Source organism: Aspergillus versicolor, assembly GCF_001890125.1.
Source record: "Aspergillus versicolor CBS 583.65 unplaced genomic scaffold ASPVEscaffold_14, whole genome shotgun sequence".
In the NCBI taxonomy this organism is placed as follows: domain Eukaryota; kingdom Fungi; phylum Ascomycota; class Eurotiomycetes; order Eurotiales; family Aspergillaceae; genus Aspergillus; species Aspergillus versicolor.
In genome coordinates, this window is record NW_024467537.1 from 174,611 (window position 1) to 189,634 (window position 15,024).

The following is a 15,024-nucleotide window of genomic DNA, read 5'->3' on the forward strand; positions in this document are numbered from 1 at the left end:
AGATTCGGGGTAAAACGCTTGGAAAGGTCGCCATCAGCTTCCTGGTCATCCCCATTATAGCCAAACCCAGGGGCAAAACGCTTGGAAAGGTCGCCATCAGCTTCCTGGTTATCTCCATTGTAGCCAAACCCAGGGGCAAAACGCTTGACCAAGTCGTCGGACCCGGGAGAGTGCGTTATGTCCTCAGCATTGGGAGTCACAGGAGCAGCAGCACTGAAGATAGCAAGAAGTGCCACTGTCGCAAAACCGGTGGAGGAAGTGAAGCGCATGATGGAGGTAGAGGTAGTGTTTGTGATAGGAGAAATTGGATTGGGTTGAAAGTTGTAATAGCAGCGAAGAGCTAGCTTGAGCCTGAAGGATGAAGATTCACTGCAAACCAGTTGATTCTCCTGACGATGATGGCACTTATATGTTGCCATTCATAAACTGCCGAGTGCTCAGCTATGTTGTATTCTAGGTCCAGTCATGTTCGGATCAGTGCCCCCTACATGGAATGTCGTCACCATCCAAGCACCTGGCAAGGAGATATACATGTATGTAGTGCAATTCCAGTGTTATTTGGCGAATAGATTGACTTGAATACCATGACACAAACACAATAGATGATTGCGTGCAACAAGCTGCAATTCCCTTGCTCGAAAGGGGTGTAGATCCTCCTGTTTGTGATTGTGCCATAGGAGGGGTGGCATACTGCACTCGGCCCGGCCTATTGGTCTGCGATGCTCCTTGCTCGAGATGGTTGTACAGAGTAGGGGAGTTGGTGGCGGCGCTGAAACAGGACCATCATAGGCCTAGCGGTGTACGAAACATTATACAGAATGAAGTATGGCTTCCACCAGTGAGATAGGGCTATGGGACAGCCAAACTAGATATTAGAGTATAGTTCAGCAAGCAGTTCACGCGAAGCTTGCCAGTAGCTAACCTCGTTGAGTATGTCAACCTGAAATATGCCATGAATCGATTGGATATCGATCAATATGTTTCCCACCGGAAGCTGCAAGGGATATTCTGACAGGAGACTGTATACCAGTGGCACATGATTCCAGCGAACTCCACGGCTTTCAGCAGTCGACATGAACAGGGGTGTTCAAATGAGATAAATCCCTCATTGCCCTTGCTTCTAAGCGACTTTCATGCATTCACCCTGATCTTCTTGAATGTATTCATTCTGAGTGTCGCGCACTGGAGCTGGCTGTTGAAGCCGAATCTTGCCAAAGAAGTTCACTGATCCAATATGAGTGCCAACTACTCTCTCCTACACTCAAGAGAGAGCCAGGACGAGTCTATTTCCGATGTCGAAAAAAGCTCCCACCAGTCGCGGTACCGATTCCCCTTCGGTAAACTGAGTTCACGTCCACGCTTGTGGTTGAATCTATGGGCCATGTCCAACACGATTTTCAGCATATTTCTTGTGATAGCTGCCTTTGGCCTCAACTATCATGCAAGGTCGTTGGCGGATAAGCCTGTACCTCCTTCCTGTCAGTATCCCAACAATCAGAGACAGATCAGCAAAGACTGACCAATACAAGCCCCCCTTCGCGAAGACGGCGCCGAGCGGTTCGTCAACACACAGTACAAGCCCAATAAGATCTTCCAATCCCCTCCGTCAGATGAGGTAGATGCAGCCTGGAATGATTGGCTTAGGGGTAGGTAGTCCACTAGTGTCCTGGTTTGCTTGTGTTAACGCCCCTCACGATAGACCATGACCATATAGTCCGGGTCTCGGGGGAGAAAGCAAAGGACTTGGGCCTTCCTGAGGCCGTTGAACTGTATGAGGATCCCGGGTATTATGCCTACGGGCTAGGTGTTTACCATCAAATGCACTGTCTGAGCCGACTGCGGAAGTCGTTCTATCCTGAGCGGTACTATCCAAACGCGACTCAGCACGAAATACTGCACCACATAGGTATGACTCCCTCATCACTTCAAGCTGCGTTCTAATGAGCAGTAGGCCATTGTTTTGATGTCCTCAGACAAGCTATTCTCTGCCACGGGGATGTTTCTCTAGTATACTGGTGGAACAAGAACTATACCTACATTGATGAGGCTGGTACGAGGCAGTACACGCAAGAGTATCTGCAAAGGACACCTGAAGAACGGGCAAAAGGGTCCTTCGTAACATGGGACTCCGAGGTACAGTGCCGTGACATGGATGCCATCAATGCCTGGGCGAAGGGAAACGCAGTGAATGACGATGATTACGGGGGACAGATAGTGGACTGAACACGCTCAAGAATATATGGCCACTGGGTTCACATAGGCCAGTTCGCAAATAATACAAGCCGGTAACAAGCGATTATATATCCAATGAATGGAGAGTACTCACAAAATTGCTAGATATAGAAACAGAGTTAGTTGTTTTGACCTCTGAATATCATGTAGGGCTGCACAAATCAAACTAAATCGAGGTTGTATACGTCTATCTAGTGTATAATATCTCTGGGCTGGCCTGGCAAGTTCTCCCTCGAGCTGGCTTGTCAGGTAGGAGATCTGAACACTGTAAGGGCTTCCATCTCAGCCCTAATAAGAGAAACAATGAAGGATGCTAGCCATCGACGGACTTGAATACCAAGACGATGGAAATCCGCCCTGGGCTATACGATTAACGGCGTACCTGGGGCTTTGATCATTTAACTATATCTTATCTACAGGGGCAGACCCTCATCGCTCACAGCAATGGGGCCACCGTTTTACCCTTTTTGGACCATGCTATACTGAACGCCATGATCAGATTTATAGACGACGCACCCTTGCTAGACAGTCTAACCAGCCCGACCACGACGGCATCGACCAATTCACCTAGCAGCAGCCAACTCCGAACCGCTACTGGGAGGGCCATTACTGCTGTTACAAACGACGGCTGCAATGTGTCACATATCACTGCGGCTGCCGGGCGGAAATTGTTGTTGGGCTGGAACACTACGCAGGCACAGATAAACTCGCAATGCATAATCAGGCTTCCATTTCGGCCAAGCACGCCCGAGAAAGGTCGGTGTGGTGGCTTCTATTCTGCCATGATGAGATCTTCCAGCCCGCGGATCAGGGAGCAGTATGAGGTATCTGATATCAATCGACAAAACGGGCAAGGGGGTCTTTTCTATCAGCATCGCCTGTTCCACCAGAATTACGCGTCCCCAATAGTAGCAAGGGGCATAAATCGTTTCCTTGTGATATCTTGCAGCAGAGCCCAATAATTGCGTCTTGCATACGTCAACAGTTAGTCAGGGGTCAGAGATATACATATACGCCAGATTTCCTGTTGATGCTCGAATGACTTTGGGACTCTCAGCTTGTCCTACTGACACGAATAGTCAAGCCTTACCATCATGGGTTCTAACGATTTCACGCCGCGCCTTCTGCCGTATGCCCTGGACCAGGAGGCACTCTCCAACCCAGAACGCCTCTTCTGCGTCCACTCGGTATCTCTCAAGAGTTTGCGCTCCGGGTGGCGTCGAGTGACAGTTGGCGGCTTGGCCCACGCAGTAAACAATTTCGCGTGGTGGCTTGAAGAGACAGTTTCGTCCAGCGCAACACCCGAGAGGCTCGTTTATATCGGGCCAAACGATATCCGCTACGCTATAGCTGTTCTTGCGTGTATGAAGCTGGGCCACTGTGTGAGTAGCCAAGGGCCAGACTGCAGTATCATATCCAACTGACAGAGATAAAGCTCCTTATTCTGTCCCCCAACACGGCTCCCTCCGTGATTGACCATCTTCTCACGTCTGGGAATTGCTCCAAGCTGCTGTTCGCCCGTGAGCTTATGGACCAAGCTCAAGGTATAAGCAAGTCAAATAAGAATCTTCAGACATGGGAAGTCTCGGATCTCTGGGAAATGTTCAAAGGTCCAACCAAGCCATTTCCCTATTCCGACGAATATACCCTGGCCAGGGAGCAGCAACCGGCTGTCGTACTTTACAGCTCAGGGACCACAGGTGAGGCCACGATCTAAAAGGAAGACTGTTGCTGATGACCTGAATTTCTGTCGCTCAGGGGCACCGAAAGAGATAGTTATGCCACATGGATACTTTAGTGCATTGGACTATTTCAACCGTATTTCGTTGCCTCTGGGGAGAAAGCCGACAACTCCTGGGTTCAATCACCCCAATGACCCCCTTCTGGTAAAGACCAATATGTACCACGCGACTGGCATTCTAGCATGGGTAGCTGCACTCTTCCATCACACGCATTTCGTTATAGGCCCAGATGCACCATTAACTGCGGCCACATTGAAGGCGATTGTGTCCGAGACAGGTGCAAAGTCAGGCCTGTTTCTACCCGACATGCTAACAAGATTGAGTGCTTCGACGGATGGAATAGAGTCCCTGGGAGGCCTGGAGTCCATAAGCTTCGTGGGCATGCCTTTGCCATCGAGCGTTGGTGATAAAGTCGCACGCGTTACGCGTTTGCAAACATGTATCGGGCTGACCGAGGAAGGCTATTTCCATACCATACAACCTAGAGACTGCAAGGACTGGGAATACGTGGAATGGAACTGCCATCATCCGATACAGATGCGGGACCACCCCAGTGGGCACTCCGAGCTGGTCATCCCACGCCCACCAGGCCGCTATACGCATGCTCTCTTCTTCGTTCTCCCCGATCAACAAGAGTTTTACACGGGGGATCTGTATACCCAGCACCCCGAGAACAAGGGCCTTTGGAAGCATGTTGGCCGCACGGACGACGTGTCCAAGCTACAAAACCGGGTGTTTCTCCACCCAACTCCTATTGAGAGAGCTCTCCAAGAGCACGAGTTAGTCTCCAGGGCTGTGATGACACCCGACCCTGCCCTTCGTGTGATGCTCATTATAGACCCGAACTGGACCATGGTGAGAGAGCTGTCGCCCAAAGAGATCATCGACAGGCTCTGGCCCTTGGTGGAAAGGCTCAACGGCGGCCTCCCTGAGGAGGCTCGAATGGCAAGGACTCGGATTGTGATTGCGCCTGTCGACAAGCCCTTCAGGACAACGGCAAAGGGGACTGTCCAGCGTCGTTATGTGCTGGATGACTTTGCAGAGGAAATAGAAGCCGACTTGCACAATCCTATACCGCCACTTTCTAAACATAAATGGCCGAGACCTGATGCTTCACTTCTACAAGGCAGCCCTTCAAGCACCATCTGGGTAGTCTCACTTGTTCTTTTTCTAGTCTATGCCTACGGCGGCGAGGTCCTGTGGAGATACAGCGCTGGGTAGTTATATGGAATGCCGATGTAGTTGACCTGTACCAATACAAATCAATTCAGCTAGTCCCGGAGCCATTTGGTCCATGATTCAAGGCTCGGGTAGTTTATTTCTACTAGCATTGAATTATGATACAGTGTATTATCTACAGTGGGCTGTGACATTGTAAGCATCTATTTCATCATCTGGCTGGACAATCACAACATCGGGATCAACGATCTTCCTTAATCGCACACATTATCTGTTCCTGGGCAAGTACACCTGTCTCTGACAGTGGTATTGTGCTATGGCTGGCTCTACAAGGCTGCCTCGACAGGCGACGGCGTGCAACTGGTGCCGCGAGCATAAAATGAAGTGCGATACAGGGCAACCGTCCTGTCGCAACTGCAGTGCTCGCAGTCTCGAGTGCATCACGACCGATCTCCGCCGGCCAGGACGAGTAGGTCGTCGCCGCGAGCCTGTAGGCCGTCGAGGCAAGCGGGCTATCGAGCATCGTCCTCTGCCACTGCATGAGTCTGCTTCTTATACAGTCTCAGGCTCGTCGCCCCCTTCGCCCACCGAGAAAGTCCTCGTTCCCATGATCGCCCAGGAAACTCCCCTGCCATCGATGTTCATTGCGCCGTTTGCCGGGGAAGAGCAGCCTTGTCGAGTCTCCCAGGCAGAGAGACCTAGCCAAAGATCCAATATCGCGGTGATGACCGACAAGAGTCGCTCGAGGTGCCAGGCCATTGGGAGCGGCTGTGATAGTGTGTATCTTCTCGTCCAATATCTCGACCTCCTGTTCACAAATCGCGACTTTTGGCGTCCAATATTTCCCCATTTCCAGCAAGGCGTGGCCTATTCCATGGAGGTTTCGCTGCCGTTTCTCACCTCCCTGCCAGACCTGCCCCCATCCGCCAAAGCCGACGAGTACCTTGTTGTGTTTTTCTCCAAGATATATCCGATATATCCTATCGTTGAGCGGGATAGCATCTATGAGCTGATTCAGAAGCTGAGGCCGATGCTGGCATCAAAAAGCTCGCCTTTCACTGCAAAGGATTACCCGCATCTGGTCTGTCTCTATTGCCTTTTCAGTGCCTCTGCCGATGAACTTGAAGGCCATCCGACTGATATTGGTGCGTCTTACCTCGAGGCGGCTTACTCTCTGTACGGCCACCTGGTTGCCATTCCTTACGCCACGTCCGTACAAGCACTGTTGCTACTAGCCATCGTCTTGAGGAGCCGCAGCAAAGAGGGCGCAAGCTGGGAGGTCCTGGGCCAGGCAATCCGTATCGCACAGTCGCTTGGCTTGCATCGGGATATGCCAAATCCCATGATCATGGCTGATGGATTTGATATGGCCGGGACAGTGGACCTCTCTTCGCGGCTTTGGTGGACAGCATATATTCTTGAAAAGGCCATGGTACTGGAGTCTGGCAGGCCGTCGGCTATACGCGAAGAAGAATGTGACCAGACCTTTCCACATCCGGTGCGGTCTCTAAGTCTTCCAGGGCGCTGCTTCGATTACTTTGGAGCATTGATCCGGCTTGCCCAGATCCAGGACTCGATAATCCGACTATCTCACAGGAAACAAGGCCGCACAACAAAGGAGATATTGCATGAAATGGGACGTATTGACAGGTCTTTGCTGGATCTGGCGGCGACATTCCCCGAAGACATCAGGTCGGTCCCCCTTTACCAGGAATGGAGAGACTCTAATGAGACAGTAGGCCTGGTCATGATATCTTTTGTCCACCAGAGGAATTCCACCTGGCGACATTCGTCACATTGAGCTACCATCAGAGGTATAATCCATGCTACAAGTTCCTGCCACTGGCTAATCAGTACAGTCTCATTGCCTTGCATCGACCCGCTCTAACGTCTCATACTAGCTGGCTTAGAAGCCGTGTTAGCCATCTCTGCGAAGGAACCCCATGGAGGAGCAGACTGCGATATTCTCTTTGTATCGGGGCAGCATCTGCACGCTCGATCCTGAAAACATACAATGACATGACCCTCTACAGCAACGGGTCACGACTCACTACGCTCAACCAGCTGTTGCTTGCAATCATGACCCTTTCCATCTACGTGACCAAGATTCCCTCGAGCTTGATGAACGGATCTGACCTGGCGGTATGTGCAACCCGGTATCATTATTGTAAATATTCCAATTCTGACCTTGTAGATGGTCCTTGCCTTTGCAGAAAGCATTGAGCAGCAATATCTGAATCTCGGCCAGGACGCGGAGTTTCTACGAGGTATAAACCGCCACGAACTTTAGCTACACTACTGACGTTCGTATAGGCCTTGCCCTGCTAAGAAAGCAGCTTAACGAACATGTCACCTCAACAAGTCTACTACATAAACCTCAACTCGCAGCGCTTCCTCGGGATGCGGAGGCTCCTGATTGCGGCATTGACATGGAGTTCGACCTGGACCGTCTTGATGGCGCCTGGCCTTCCCTTTGGACAGAGGGCTTAAATGGTTTCTGTGTTAATGATAACGATCAGGACGTGTTGAACAGCTTTCTTCTGGGACTATCATGACAGGACTTTCCACAGCCTCTCAAGTAGAGATACTCAATTCAATGGTCCCCCTACCTAGACTGTATTCCAGAGTTTGCTTAATTTCCAGTGGTTGATCGACACAGTTTAGCAGTCCCACCCGATGATCGGGTGGGAAATTGAGCTCTCGGGTTGCCCAGGATTGACGCCATAATTTGACATATTGCTGCCTCGGATGGGGACTCGGGTGGGATTCGGGTGGGAAATGCCTGTCCTAATCCGAGTTGCATCTTCTGTGTCTGTTCTTACTCGCTACAGCGTTATACTTTGTTTTTCTGTATGGTGAGTACACATGACCAACATATTGGCCATTCTGATGGCACCATCTTCGTGATAGACGTCGTTATTCGAATCATTGAGGGGTATAGATCTATAAAGAGGGGGATGCCGGCCATGGTACTGTCCAGCATCACTTAGTATCTGAACCATTCTACTATTCAAGCCACATCGCTGAAACTTGCAAGAATGACCATCGAAATCAACCAAGTCGACGCTGTCGTTGTCGGCGGAGGGTTCGGCGGCACTCGCCTCGTTAGCCTGCTCAAGAACAAGCTTCATCTCGAGCACGTCGTCGGTATCGAAAAAGGCAGTGCTTTCGGCGGTGCCTGGTACTGGAACCAATACCCCGGTGCTCATACCGACACCGAGAGCTGGGTGTATCGCTTCTCCGACGAGCGAGACCCGCCCCTGTGGAAGACACGGTACTTGAACGCAGAAGACCTCCAGGCCCAGATCATCGATACCGCGAACAAGACCGGCGTCGCCGGGGATTATATCTTCGAGAACACGGTCACCTCTGCGCAGTACGATGCTGCTCGCAACAAGTGGGATGTCACCACGGACAAGGGCCTGCACTTCTCGGCAACCTACCTCGTCACAGCGCTGGGGATCCTCACGAACCCGAAGATCCCCAAATATCCAGGAATCGACTCCTTCCAGGGCATCTCCTTCCATTCGGCCCGGTGGCCCAAGGGCCTTGACCTGACTGGGAAGCGGGTTGGGGTTATTGGCACAGGCCCTTCAGGGAGCCAGATTATCTCGAATATCCATCCCATCGTGAAGGAGCTCACGGTATTCCAACAGCGAGCTCTGTATATCACCCCCGTGAATGACCGCCCCGTCAGCGAGGACGAAAAGGAGGAGATCTACAAGAACTACAACCAGATCTGGGACACGGTGTTCACATCACTGTTCGCCATGGGCTTCGACGAGAGCAAGAAATCTGCGCTCGAGGTCTCCGAGTCCGAGCGGAGGGAGACATACGAGCGTATCTGGAATAAAGGCGGCGGGTTCCGATTCTTCTTCGAGACCTTCAACGACCTCGGAACCAGCCTCGAGGCAAACGAGACCGCTGCGGCATTCGTGCGAGACAAGATTGCCCAGATCGTCAAGGATCCCAAGACAGCCAAGCTGCTGCAGCCGGTAGGACCGTACGGGGGTCGGCCACTCTGCACGCAGGGCTACTACGAGGCCTTCAATGAGCGTAATGTCTCGCTGGTGGACATCAAATCCAACCCGGTGTCCAAGATCACAACGACTGGCGTCGAGCTCCAGGACGGGCAGGCATTTGACTTGGATGTCATTGTCTACGCCACGGGCTTTGATGGCGTGGATGGCGCATACCGCAGCATCAATATCACTGGGCGTGACGGTACCCTGGACGAGGCATGGAAGGCCGGCCCCAGCACGCTGTACGGCGTCAGCGTCGCTGGCTTCCCGAATTTCTTCAGCGTCACTGGCCCTGGGGCGGTGTTTGCAAATATGCTTCCCTCGATTGAGCTGCAGGGGGATTTCATCGTCAAGCTGATTGAGGAGGCAAATAGGAGAGCACCAGGGGGATTACCGTCAGTTGAGGCGGACGCCAGTGCCCAAGAACAGTGGTGGCAAACTGTCCAAGCCGTATCCAAGCAGACGGTGTTCGACAAGGTGAAGTCGTGGATACAGAATGATAATGTGGAAGGGAAGACAAAATACAGTGCCTTTTTCCTGGCTGGGCTGCACAACTACCGTGCGAAGCTGGAGGAAGAGGCGAGCAACCAGTACAAATCGTTCGTTTTTGGGAATTAGCTGGACAAGCAAAATCGACAACTGTACTGTTTTTAAGTACTATATAGCTGAATTTGATTGTACCTGGGACTGGAAACTACCACTATCTGATAGTCCGACTAGCTTTTCCCATGTCAACCACAATGGAACATCCCCTTGAAAGAGACAGAGCAAGAGGGTGACAAGCGAGATAAACAGATTGCAGATTCAGCAAGTTCCCAGACAGATCCAGCTTCGCATCTCGCTGCATGCTGAACACTCGCTGCCGGAAGTTGACCGAGCTCGCCACATGCAGGGCCCTTGTGGGTCGAAGTGAGGACGAACACATCGCAGCATTCTCAACAGCTTCATAGCGATGGCGTCAGTTTTCGGCAGGTAGCAAAGAGCTTCTTACGGGGCATTTCTATTCGACCCGGTGGAATTCCTGTTCTGATATCATTCATGGCTATCTGCGCATTGGAGGCAAGTCGACTGGTGATGGCAGTGACCATCAGTACACCTGGACCGTTGAGAACTTGGGCAATTCCCTGAACGAGAATCTGAAGCAGCTTTTCTCGGAGAATAACGGAGCTTCGGTATAGCTGAGAGTGCCAAAGGCCTTTAGTTTCGACTGAATCTACGGTGGAGGTTTCGTTGTAGAGTGTAGGCGAGGAATGAGATATCTCCAACCCCAGGAAGCCATGTCAGTGCCACACTGGAAGTTGGGGTAGTCTATTCCCAGGCAGGAATAGATCTGATGCTTGTTAGAATCAATATCACATCCAGTCGCCAATCAGTGCGCGCATAGTCGAGCTCGGTCAGATTCCGAGCCTGCCCTCCACGCCTGACTCGCACGCCCACTCCACGGGGTATTTGTCTATTCTTCCACCCCTGACAGGAGTCTTCCTGTCTCCAAGGAACTGCTCTAGTGGAGACACCCGCGTGGCTAGATAATAGGTCGGCATCCCTCTCCAGCTGTCCAGCATTCGGCTATAGCCCGGACGGCCGGTTATAAATCGTGCCATTCCCCACGACGCAGGCTGCTGCATCAAATTCATCCCATACACTCTCCAAAATGAGGTTTGGTATTGAAAAGTCCGAGGGCCTGCGTGATACTCCGCGCGAGGTCTTGAACTGGAAGCTGTTCTGGAGTGCTGCGGTGTTTGGTATGCCCTTGATAATCGATTATAAAACCCTGCTAATACATTCAAGGCCTCCTTGGTCTCAGCCGTGGACTCGATGAAGGCCTTGTCGGCGGCATGACCAGTCTACAAAGCTTTAAAGATGAGTTCCGGCTGGAAGAAGGGTCTGAAGGCCACCAAGCCAACGTCCTGTCCAACATCACCAGCATGGTCCAGCTCGGTAGCATTGCTGGGTCCCTCCTCGCCTTCTTGATCTGCGACCGACTCGGACGTGTTCGATCACTGCAGGTCCTCTGCCTGCTCTGGCTGGTCGGGTTCATCATCGTCGTCGTCAGCCACGGCAATGTCCCCCAGATCCTGGCCGGGCGGTTCATCGCAGGCCTGGGAATCGGGATGACGGTCGTGGTCGGCCCTACATACCTTGCCGAGGTTGCACCAAAGAGTGTCCGCGGTATGCTCACGAATATCTTCGCCGGCTCGGTGTATCTCGGCGCAACGATTGCGTTCTTCAGCAACTGGCGCGCGTCGGTGAATCTGCCTAATACCTCGCGCTGGCAGTGGGTTGCGCCCCAGTTTGCGCATATCGGGTTCGCTGCGTATGTCACTACTCGGTATTTCTTTTAGTATTAACTATGTGCTGACAAGCTAGGTTCTTCCTCGTCCTCTCGTTCACCATCCCCGAAACACCACGGTTCTACACCATCGCAGGCAAACACGAAGCAGCCGAGAGAGCCCTCGTCAAACTCCGCAACCTAGACAGCAGCCACCCCTACATCCAGGGCGAGATGATCGGGATCCGCGAGCAGCTCGAGCGCGAGCAGGAAGGGTCCCGCGGTGTCTCACGCTGGGGCAAAGTCCGCGAGCTCCTCCTCATCCCAGCAAACAGATATCGCCTGATGCTAGGCGTCATGTCCCAGGTTCTAGGCCAGTGGAGCGGTGCATCATCGATCACCATCTACGCCCCCGAGTTCTTCAAATCGCTAGGGAAAACAGGACAATCAGAGAAACTCTTCGCAAGCTGCATCCTAGGGATCGTCAAGCTCGTCTCCGCGTACATCTGCGCCTTCTTCCTGATCGATTTCATCGGCCGCCGACGATCACTATACATCGGAATTACAATCCAGACAATCAGTCTTGCCTACATCGCCATCTTCCTAGGCGTCGTGGGCGAATCGACCCTCGAAGAGGGACACCTGAGCCCATCCCAGAACCGCAGCGCCGTCGGCGCCATCGCCATGATATACATCTCCGGAATCGGCTGGACAATGGGCTGGAATGCCTTCCAGTACCTGGTCAACGCGGATATCTGGCCACTGCGGCTGCGTGCACTGGGTAGTTCGCTCGTGATGTGTCTGCACTTTGTCAACCAGTTCGGGAACACCAAGGCCGTGCCGGATATGCTTCTTGCCATGCAGAGCTACGGCTTCTTCGTGTTTTGTGCCGTGGTCAGTTTTCTTGGGCTTGTTTGGGTGTGGTTCTTCGTGCCTGAGTTGGCGGGGAGATCACTCGAGAGTACGGACGAACTGTTCTCGCTGCCTTGGTGGAAGGTTGGACGCCATGGGAACAGGCTTGCACCGGATTTGGGCGTATTGGGGACTGCAGTTCATGAAAAAGGCAATGATGATGATGATGATGTTGAGAGGGCGAGGCAGGTTGAGTATGCGCGGGCTTAGGATATGGTAGTATTGGATATGTCGTCGTCTATCTATTATACTTTGGTGAGTCGAGGGTTTCAATTACCCAGGGAACCTGTCGGGAGATGGAACTTAGGCTCTGCTATCCGATATAATTGCCAATCAACCCTGCTCGTAAATTTGTGGCTTTTAGTTCAGGCGCTATACTTGGCTTACGACGCCACCACCAACCAGACCCTCTGTCTGCCAGAAACCAGAGGGATTGGCAGACTAGCCCGGAATTGCTATAATAATGGACATACGATAATAATATACGGCTAAGGCCCAAAGAAGGGGCGGAAACGGCACATAGTTAACAACTTATCCTTAGTCAACACACTAGATATGCATGCAGGATTGGTTGCCCTGGATGGAGTGAAACATATTACAGCTATAACCTGCCTATGCAATCATCAATGGGACCAATGGACGAGGCTGCTCGTTCTCGAATCCTAATATCTTGGTCGACTTTCAAACGGTATCTGGGTATTGACCGTAATTAAGTCCGTATACCGCTGTTCCTTATCAATATCTTAGGTAGAACACTTTAACACTTCCTTATGGATCCTAACAAACAGGATACTATTAAAACAACATGACATGGCAATCGGAGAGAGGGGATGCCTTCGAGGCTTTACAGAAATAATATCCAATAGCTGACTATTCTGGAGTTTATATGGCGTGTCCTATATAAATCCGCCCCTCATATGGCCGCAGTTTCTCGGAGGCTGCATCAGAATAACTATTAACCAGCAGTCTCATCCCTCCTATGTCTCTCTGCGAATAGGCCTGCTCGGTCTGGGTGAAGTTCAGCACTACAAGTGCCCGTTGCGTGTTCCTCGACTTCACAAAGCTAAAGACCCGCTGGTTCTCATAGTCAACCACTTCAAACGCCCCATGGATAAGTAGGTCCCGATATTCCTTGCGTACGAGTAGTAGCATCTTCCAAAATGAGAGTACACTATCCGGATCCCCCTCTTGCTTCTTCACATTGATCTCGCGGTACATATCGTGCGTCCTCATCCACGGCGTCCCTTCGGTAAATCCAGCCTCAGCAGTATCATCCCATTGCATAGGGAGCCTGGCATGATCTCGCGCCAGAACACGCAGACCGTCCATGATACGCTCTGGACGATCAAGGCTCACACCGGCAGCAGCCTGTCTCTGCGCCTCACGATAGTACCCCAGCCCCTCGATATCCTTATACTCCTCAATCGACCAGTCCCTAGGCGCATTAACCATGCCAATCTCCTGCCCCTGATATAAGAACAGCGTCCCCGTCATAGCGACCATCATCACCGCAAGCATCTTCGCCGACCTCTCCCTGAACTCCGGCGCATCAGACGCAAACCGCGACACAGCACGCCCGTTGTCGTGGTTCTCGCAAAAGGCCGTCGTCCAGCCGTCAGTTCCTTCAATGAAGGATTGCCACTTGCTAACGATGGATTTCAACTCTGTCAACTTCCACGGCTGCAGGATGTACTTGTCCTCCAGACTCTCGCCCATCCCGATATGGCCGACGTCCAGATGGAACACCATACTCAGCTGCTTCGCCGACGCACCGACATAGCGCAGGACATGCTCTGGGTCAGGCGTATTCGCCAGCTCGCCCACGGTCACGACATCGCCATACGGCGCAAGAACGTCATCATACATCTCTCGTATAAACTCATGGATGCGCGGGCCATTACACCACATCTCGATCGCAGGCTGGATATAGCTGTTCGGGTCCGTGATAGGCGCGTCCCGGAAATCGGTATGCTTGCTGTACTTGTTGACCGTGTCGACTCGGAACCCATCCACGCCTTTTTCCAGCCAGAACCGGATTGCGCTGTTGTAGATGGCTTTGCGGGTTTCCGGGTTGTCCCAGTTGAGATCGGGCTGGGATTTTGCGTAGAGATGTAGGTAGTACTCTTGTGTGTGCTCGTCCCATGTCCAGGTACTTCCAGCGAAATATCCACGGTAGTTCGTTGGAGGCAGGCGATTCCCTTGATCGTCGTAGCGAGGCGGACGCCAGAAGTACCAGTCGCGCTTGGGATTATCTCTGCTGCTGCGACTTTCTTTGAACCAGCTGTGCTCGTCGCTGGTGTGGTTAATCACCAAGTCCAGGATAATCCTCATTCCGTGCTGGTGGCAGGCCTTAATGAGATTCTCGACATCTCCAACAGTACCATACGCTGGCAGGACGCTCTCATAGTCCGATACATCATACCCCATATCGTGCATGGGCGAGTCGTACATTGGGGAGAGCCAGAGGACGTCTATACCGAGCGACTGCAGGTAGGGCACCTTTTCAATGACGCCTGGGATATCGCCCCAGCCGTCGCCATTGGAGTCTTTGAACGAGGCTGGGTAGACCTGGTAGACGGTGGCCTCTTTCCACCAGTTGTTGGTGCCTGTTGGGACGGACATAGTTCTTCTATGGTAATCATTACACTGAGCTAGATGGTTGATGAGA

At 52.1% G+C, this 15,024-nt stretch overlaps 6 protein-coding genes across 6 annotated transcripts; 5 read left to right on the plus strand and 1 right to left on the minus strand.

Moving 5' to 3' along the window:
• Positions 1-1,234: 1,234 nt before the first annotated feature.
• ASPVEDRAFT_89044 (oxidase ustYa family protein) lies at positions 1,235-2,223 on the plus strand (the record flags this gene model as incomplete). The annotated part of the gene is made up of 4 exons (XM_040818489.1): positions 1,235-1,478; positions 1,530-1,646; positions 1,700-1,906; positions 1,952-2,223. The coding sequence occupies 4 exons, from the start codon at positions 1,235-1,237 to the stop codon at positions 2,221-2,223; spliced, it is 840 nt and encodes a 279-aa protein (XP_040673567.1).
• A 1,103-nt stretch (positions 2,224-3,326) lies between these two features.
• Positions 3,327-5,195, plus strand: ASPVEDRAFT_155577 (uncharacterized protein; the record flags this gene model as incomplete). The annotated part of the gene is made up of 3 exons (XM_040808474.1): positions 3,327-3,614; positions 3,668-3,932; positions 3,991-5,195. 3 exons carry the CDS (start codon positions 3,327-3,329, stop codon positions 5,193-5,195), a joined length of 1,758 nt encoding a protein of 585 aa, XP_040673568.1.
• A 274-nt stretch (positions 5,196-5,469) lies between these two features.
• ASPVEDRAFT_89046 (uncharacterized protein) lies at positions 5,470-7,708 on the plus strand (the record flags this gene model as incomplete). The annotated part of the gene is made up of 5 exons (XM_040818490.1): positions 5,470-6,845; positions 6,893-6,967; positions 7,013-7,295; positions 7,348-7,420; positions 7,467-7,708. 5 exons carry the CDS (start codon positions 5,470-5,472, stop codon positions 7,706-7,708), a joined length of 2,049 nt encoding a protein of 682 aa, XP_040673569.1.
• Positions 7,709-8,191: 483 nt separating this feature from the next.
• Positions 8,192-9,793, plus strand: ASPVEDRAFT_89047 (flavin-containing monooxygenase; the record flags this gene model as incomplete). The annotated part of the gene is made up of 1 exon (XM_040818491.1): positions 8,192-9,793. The coding sequence occupies one exon, from the start codon at positions 8,192-8,194 to the stop codon at positions 9,791-9,793; it is 1,602 nt and encodes a 533-aa protein (XP_040673570.1).
• Positions 9,794-10,826: 1,033 nt separating this feature from the next.
• On the plus strand, positions 10,827-12,473 carry ASPVEDRAFT_107389 (uncharacterized protein; the record flags this gene model as incomplete). Its single annotated transcript, XM_040805598.1, has 3 exons — positions 10,827-10,917; positions 10,964-11,489; positions 11,543-12,473. Coding segments are annotated over 3 exons (1,548 nt in total), but the record flags the coding sequence as incomplete, so codon positions are not given.
• Positions 12,474-13,078: 605 nt separating this feature from the next.
• On the minus strand, positions 13,079-15,002 carry ASPVEDRAFT_47012 (glycoside hydrolase family 13 protein). Its single transcript, XM_040813684.1, has one exon. It carries the CDS (start codon positions 14,976-14,978, stop codon positions 13,239-13,241), a length of 1,740 nt encoding a protein of 579 aa, XP_040673572.1. The 5' UTR covers positions 14,979-15,002; the 3' UTR covers positions 13,079-13,238.
• Positions 15,003-15,024: the final 22 nt, after the last annotated feature.